Source organism: Haliotis cracherodii, unplaced genomic scaffold (genome assembly GCF_022045235.1).
Source record: "Haliotis cracherodii isolate W230 unplaced genomic scaffold, xgHalCrac1.p SCAF_6, whole genome shotgun sequence".
Taxonomy (NCBI): Eukaryota; Metazoa; Mollusca; class Gastropoda; order Lepetellida; family Haliotidae; genus Haliotis; species Haliotis cracherodii.
In genome coordinates this window covers 55,747,303-55,755,288 of record NW_027266319.1, presented here as the reverse complement: position 1 = coordinate 55,755,288, position 7,986 = coordinate 55,747,303, and the positions used below count along the sequence as shown (strand labels likewise).

The following is a 7,986-nucleotide window of genomic DNA, read 5'->3' as shown; positions in this document are numbered from 1 at the left end:
CAGGATGACTCAAGGACACACACTTAAGTGACTTAGAAACGCATTCGTCTATTGTGAACACAAATGCGGACGAAGTGACGCTAAATATTATTCTCATATTTTAACAATCCTCGACATAACGCTGACATTGACATGGCTAGTAAATATTTTTGAATGCAGACTGTTGACAATACATCAATACATCTACGCCTTTATTGCTGTACAGCTCCTCCGTGGCATTAAATTCTACACTCTTCAATGTTATAGCAGGGTACAAATTCAGCGACAAAGGAAAAGCTGGGCAATCTAAACTATTGATTCAAATTGACGCTCTCATTTTAAGTGTTGCCGTGCACGAGACCCCTTACGACAGCACGGGTTGCTAGAGACCAATTCTAACCAGGAGCTTCATGTAGTCACACCAAGTAAATATTATCACACTGGAGACGTTATTGGAGTATTTTAGTCTTGAACATGTACTCTATCCTGGAACTTAAACGGATCTGTCGGCTGGTGGGGCAACCAAGCTGTTAATATGATGAACCGAATATAGCTATGGAATATAGCTAAAACACACTATAACACACTAACGGACAGGGCAATACATCAGCGAGGGCGTTATTAACATGAACATTTTGTCCTGAATGTCGCCACAAGAAGATGCAATGATCTAACTGTCATGTACGTGAGATACATTCAGTTTGGGAAAGAATACATTCAGGTGCTTTCATTTGGATGGTTATATCATATTGTTCCTTCGTTTGTTGTTTAACGCAGCGCTCTCCAATATTCCAGCTATATGACGGCGGTCTGTAATTAATCGAGTCTGGATCAGGCAATCCAGTGATTGACATCATGAGCATCGCTGGCTGGTTGGTTTGTTGTTTAACGCCGCACTCTGCAATATTCCAGCTATATGACGGCGATCTGTAAATAATCGAGTCTGGACCAGACAATCCAGGGATTACCTTTAGAATTCAGGCGTCCGTTCAACAAACTTATCGTAGCTCTAAGGTTATCGCAACTCACATACTTTAACTTAGACTAACGACTGTCGTTGCGCTACAATACGATCGCCTTGTGGAACGGGGCCTTGCACCTCAAAGTTTACAATCACGTCATAATACCCGATGACGTAATTTGTGGAATTTTGTTGCAAGATCCTTGTAGCGTCAGCCTAGCAACAAGGTTGCTGGGGTACCGAGTGTGCATTAGCTCCTCTCAGTGATCTATCATCTCCACACGCAATATCGTTGAATAAGCCAAGGGATGTATGCCAAGAGTTTTCAATGTCTTGTGTTCCGAGAGTACATGTCATTGAGCACGCGTTTTGGTGTAACACAAAGTGTAATACAGCTGTATATTGTTTAACGCCGCACTCAGCAATTTTCCAGCTATATGACGGCGGTCTGTAAAATAATCGAGTCTGAACCAGACAATCCAGTGATTGATATCATGAGCATCGATCCACGCAATTGGGATTGATGGCATATATACCAACCAAGTCAGCGAGTCTGACCACCCGATCCCGTTAGTCGCCTTTTACGACAAGCATAGTCACCTTTTACGGCAAGCATGGGTTGCTGAAGACCTATTCTACCCCGGAATCTTCACGGGTCTATATTTATTAAAAGGGTGATCTTTTATTAAAGGGGTGATCTCTTCAGGGGCAAGTAATAAAAATGTCTCTCTCACAAATGTAACGTTTTCCTAAATTTCCTGATTTGTCTCCCCACCGAAAGTCGTCAGTTGGGTCTGCGATGAGAAAGTTCTTCAAACTGCTATTCATGGGATACCCTGGACTCCAAGCAAAATACGTCATCACTCGACCATCATGGAGTAACCAAGTTCCTTCTGTAGTGTTGTCTGATCCATCGATGTGATATTTTTTGGCCAAGCCATCTGAAAAACAAAACAACAGCATGTTTTGTGGTCAATCCTTTAACAAAGTCTGAGGCCCTCACCCTCTTGCCACAATCAAAACTGAGACTCACTCCTACAAGTGACATATTTTGTTAATTGATAGGGTTACATTCACTTACAGCGTCTTATATCTTTCCACAAGGTCAGAATGTTGAGTTCTGATTGGTTTTTGCGATCTTCACAAAATACTGAAATAAATTTCTGAACAGGAGAATAAATCCCATATGCCCCGCCACGAAGACAACAGTCTTCACGTGGATTTTTGAGCGAGAGGATTAATTCCTAATTCACCGCTACGAAGGGAAAAAGCAGCACGTGGCTTGCGAGTCAATAAAAGTCAGGTGACACAGCAATGTAACTCATCTCAGTCGAACAGCTATCAATTTTCAGTTTGTCTTCAATCGTGGCCAAATGGCAGATTTAAAAATGTTGGCAAGATAAATTCCTTGTAGTAGTATCACGAGGGATATATGTGGTTTTATGCGTCCTACGTTAGGTTTTATAACACGAGCCTGATATTTGTGGGTTAATATGTCTCAATGCTTAATATATGGACGCAAGCCTACCAGGACGTAGGTATGGACGTTAATAGTTTGGTTGAGTGAGTAAAATGTTTGACGCCACAGTCAGCAAAATAATTTACCTCCCTGCAGTTGTACTCCTCTCTCAGAAGAGTGAGTGAGGAGGGATGTACACTGCTTTCGGCAATATTCCAGCCTTATCTCGACAGGCAGACAAAACTGGGGTTCTCACATCACACACCAATGTGTGGGATGGAACGCGGGTCTTCAGCGTGACGTGCCAATGGCCTAGGCACTAGGCTTACCCGTCGCCCCTTCTCCGGCAAGATCCTGTTTCCGTTAAATAGAGAATCTCACCCTCGTGTCTTTTGATATCAAATATATCAACACGAGTTGATAAAAGTGGAAAAATTCCGAGGCTTGCCGAGGATTTTTGCCACTTTTATCAACGAGTGTTGATATATTTGATATCAAAAGACACGAGGGTGAGATTTTATTTATCATCCAACATCATTCTTCCTACTTTTTCAATTTGTAGACAGTAATTAGCAGTGTCTTTAGTGAAAAAAGTACTGCTAACAGCTTCAGTAGAAGAGCCATTAGTGATGTCATTTGATTGTGACGTCATGGTAACCAATGACGTCACAATGGTCTGCAAAGCATTGTGATGTAATTTCATTGCAGCGATATCTACAGTGTAGATATCGCTTGATCTCATCCAAGCGATATCTCCTGTGGGAGCCAGTTTTGGATGATAAATGGACTTTAATTCCAACGTGTGTATTGGAATTTTGTATTCTGGTTCAATGCTACTCTGAACAGTATTTGAACAGTATTTCAGTTGTGTCACGCCGTATTGCCTCTATATCTAAGGATGCCCCAAGGTCATGCAGGTTGGACGCGGCCATTTTGCTTATGGTCTGGTCCACACTTGATTATTTCCAAACCGTATGAAGCGCTCGAATGTTGCAGCGTGGGGCGTTAACCACCGAACAAACAAAACCAATTTGGTTAATCTTCGAGTGGTTGTGGTGCTAACAAACCTAGAACAACAATCAGGGCGAGTCTTGGAATAAAACAAGGAACGCAACGCTGCACGGCGAATTGCTGCGCCATATGGTTAGCTGATCGGAATAAATGAGTATAGGCAGGGGTTACAAGATAGGAAAAGCAGCACCCTACAGCCATAGAAATTGAAACCAGACGCAGAAAGATACAAAGAGCATCCAAGTGCACGCAGCATAGTTGATGAGCAGTCAACAACAGCGAATGGAGCTTTTCCAGTAATAGAATTTTGTAACAGAATTAGAGTTGTTACGTCACTTGTGGTAGAGTACTATATTCTTTTTTTGACGTATAATGCTAATTTCCTTATGCTGTAAACAAGCAAATCATTAACATCGAGGTATGTCAATTACCTCATGCTCACGCAGTAATCACGCAAATCGTTAGAATCGAGGTATGTCAATTACCTCACGCTCACGCAATAATCACGCAAATCGAAAGAATCGAGGTGTGTTAATTACCTAGCGCTCACGCAGTAATCACACAAAACATTAGAATCGAGGTATGTCAATTACCTCACGCTCACGCAGTAACCACGCAAATCGTTTGAATCGAGGTATGTCAATTACCTCACGCTCACACAGTAATCACGCAAATCGTAAGAATCGAGGTATGTCAATTACATCACGCTCACTCAGTAATCACGCAAATCATTAGAATCGAGCGAGGTATGTCAATTACCTCACGCTTACATAGTAATCACGCAAATCGTAAGAATCGAGGTATGTCAATTACATCACGCTCACGCAGTAATCACGCAAATCATTAGAATCGAGGTGTGTTAATTGCCTCACGCTTACGCTCCGTCCGGGATTCGAACCCCCACTGCCAGAGTCTGTACTTTACTGTCAGCATACATACCCAAATCAAGACAGGTTCTGTTTGATAGGATAGACCCAAAAACAACTTCATAAAATAAACAATAGGTACAAGGCTTCCATATGCTTCCATACCCCGCCCGAGGCAAGGGTGGGTAGATCACGTATATGTTGATCTGTTTTCCATTTAACGTCAAAAGGAATCTGTTTCGGCAGTTGATCGAGACTGGTTATTCTCTGGCGTTGACGTCTTATGTTATATTGGTAAGAACGTCTAGGCATATATGTATTTATCATATAATGGGTAGGTTTCTCGGCAGGATAAAGCCAACGGATAAAAACGATATCCGTTAGGGTCATATGCGGATAGAGATGCAAATATCAAAGGTGAAGTAGGACTGCTTTCACTGTTTATACACAAACATGGCGTCGGCGCTCGTCATTCGGCGATCGAGTCAGAAATAACCATCGGTAACCTGGATAAACTACAGGGATAATTGCTATCATTATCAAAAGAACAGTCTAATATACTGAAAATCAGTGTCTAACTGTGACGTGGCTAAGGCATTTTATAAGTTTTGGCAACTTTGGAGATATAAATTACGACACATTTTTGCGAGGGCATGAGCCAAGCGGCATCAGTAGCCATATCTGTGCTTGTAGACCTCTGCGGCTTGAAACCTTTTCCACAATCAAAATAGTTGGATTTGGCCGAAATATGTTTGAATTGTTACATTGTTTCGTTTTGTCGCTGTGTGTACATCTGACTACACTTCTTAACGTTATGACAGGACAGACCGACTGTCAACAACGTCTGACCGTGGCCCTGACGTCTCGTAGACTAGGAATAGAGTAGCTTCCCTTTGACAAAGGGCAGTTACTCTAGCGGACAGACCGATGGATTGCCGCGAAAGGCAATTAAAAACAACTGTTGTTTTGCGTATATGTTGCTTCGCCACTGTATAAGAAACAGATTTCAGTTTGAACTATATTGGCTACTGTCACTGTCCGACTGACACATCACTTACCCTGTGACGTAATTAATATTAATGCGCGCATTCCAGGAAAACTCGCAATGTTTCGGTAATGTTTGTGAGAGAGGAAAAGCGATTTTAAAGCACAGAATAAAAGAATGACATTATATGATAAAGAGGTCTATAGGTCTATATCTATGACATTGACGTTGGAATTCATATGCGATGGGGGTACGGGTGGTCCAGTCTGTGCAGAGCTGTGCCAGAAACCAATGATCGTGGCTTAAATTCCGGCTCGCCCTGATTATGATTCTAGGTTTGTCAAGCCATGCTCATAGCTGAGCTCAAAAGCTTTCCTCCCACATTAGGCTGACATGGCTTGATGTAACTCAAATACTGTTTACACCAAACCAACACATTCATTCGATCAAGGGGAGGGGGGTAGTGTGTCGCGAGCTACTGACCTGATGAAGAGTTGATTTGCTTCAGCATGTGGTTTTGCTTGTCTACATTGTCAATGACAATGTAATGGTCACCTCTGGAGTTACAATCAGCCACACCATCGGCATAGGTCACCAGATTATATTGTACCTGGTAGCAGATGTTAAGAATTCGGTTGTGGACATAGGTCGGAGGACATCCATCTGAAAAGGACATAACCTTGTGAATACGAATTCTTTGCACATGCTCCTATTTCCCTAATTTTGTTATGAAAAATATCCAATTCGCTTCGACAGCTTCGATTTTGGTTCTCTTCGGCAGACACAGCGCAAAAATCAAATTTCACACAAGGGAATTTCTACGTCAAGTCTCTGATACTAGAAATGGATGTGCTTTGTAATAATTATCACTTGAAACATTACGAATATGTTATTTGAAACTTTTTAAAGCGTGGATAATTCATGTTATAAACTAGAAATTGATATTTTATCTACTCGCATTGATGTTCCCGCTTGTTGCTGTAAATTTACATAAGTAGATACACATTTGAAACACTATGAAACCTAAATAACCTAATATTTAATTGAACTCGGGAACTATAGAACTCTATTTGTTTTGACTTTGTGTCATCTGTGAAATCATTAAATATACTCACCTGTAGCAACACTGTAGTAGACGGTGCCCGCCTCTTGTTCTCCATCCTGGGGCGACATGAACAACACATCATGGAGCTGACACCGTTGGTGTTGCTGTCTGTAGAACACAGACACGCAAGCCTCGTTCTGAAAACACTGATTCACACAAGTCAATATATTTCCAATGTTTTCAACTTCTGATACTATGTTGGTTCTCACGATGACATCAATGAACGTTATCCATTTGGTTCCATGTGCAATTTGGATAACAGGCGATGTGCAGTGCATAACAGAAGTAACAATGAGTATAAATAACATCGTTTTTGGACCTAGACCATGTAGAACTGTTCCTTCTTGAAGCATCGCAAACGTCAGTGGTTTAAAGAGGCCTCTATGATTTGACGACCATGTGAGCATCAATTAATTCTGTCATATTGATCATGGGTTTGGTATTTATATCCATTTGGCAACCAACCGGTTCATGATGAATAATGAATACGCCAATAAGAACGATAGGAATGATATTATCTCAAATATAGGTATGAAAATCAGCAGTCATGAGTTCAAGTAGCCGCTGTACCACGTGACCTATTTCGGAGCGCTGGTCAGCGAGTCGACAGATTTAACCTCTTTGAAGGAAGATTTGACATACAATAAACTACGGTTATAACGAACACGCTTAAAAAGAACTGACGGATATAACGAACTTTTTTTTTTGGTCCCGACTATTTGCTGTAGTTATGCTGACAGTGTATATATGCTTATAACGAATAACGGTTATAACGAACTAAAATTAGTAGTCCCTTTGAGTTCGTTATAACCGTATTTTACTGTACTTGGATTATTACTGAGTGTGATGGGAATGTGGGGAATGTACAAATGATATGTTCGATTCACAACTTAGGAATATCGTGTTCCCTGCCTTTACATTGCTTCAATTTTGCTTGAAAACAATGTACACGACTCGTGGCGCATAGAATCAAAGGCTTCACGCATAATAGACATTTGGGTAATAATAATGTCTGCAAACTTCAGAGCACAGCCAAAAAACAGAAACAGACCCTTCTTCAGGTCGTAAATGACATCTGTACTTTTATACAAAAGGCCGTATAGGGCGGTGATGTGAATGGAATTCATCCACGAGAAAAAGTATGAAACATTTGAAAAAATAACTGGTCGAGCTTTCCGACCTCGGCCATATTGCTGAAGGGATAGAATTTGACAAGTACATGTTTTCCTGTTCATGACACTCATTGACACTTTTTTTTAATAAAACTGTTTGTGCTTATTCAAAGGTAAATGGTTTGAAAAACGGGTAAATGTTCATGATATATTTCAATCTGTAACTGACTACGATGACACTCTTGTAATACAAAACCGGTGGGAAAATAAGCTACAACACAATTTCCATATTCATAAGAAATATCTCCTAAGAACCGGCAACGGGCTGCGACCTCGGGCGTAGTATGTTACTCGAACAATGTTTCTATGTACTTGACACCAATAGATGTCGAATCGTAAACGCGAAGCACCACTAAACCATGTCCCATCACAGCTATGGTATTGCTATCTATCATCGGACCGGGACCTCGGGCCTTGAATGTTACTCGAACAATGTTTCTATGTACTT

At 41.1% G+C, this 7,986-nt stretch overlaps 1 protein-coding gene across 1 annotated transcript; it reads right to left on the bottom strand.

Annotated features, from left to right (window-relative positions):
• Positions 1–1,642: 1,642 nt before the first annotated feature.
• LOC139446517 (uncharacterized) lies at positions 1,643–6,719 on the bottom strand. The gene is made up of 3 exons (XM_071227823.1): positions 6,377–6,719; positions 5,745–5,924; positions 1,643–1,881 (listed from the first exon to the last, which is right to left on the bottom strand). Exons 1-3 carry the CDS (start codon positions 6,717–6,719, stop codon positions 1,643–1,645), a joined length of 762 nt encoding a protein of 253 aa, XP_071083924.1.
• Between the last annotated feature and the right edge of the window lie 1,267 nt (positions 6,720–7,986).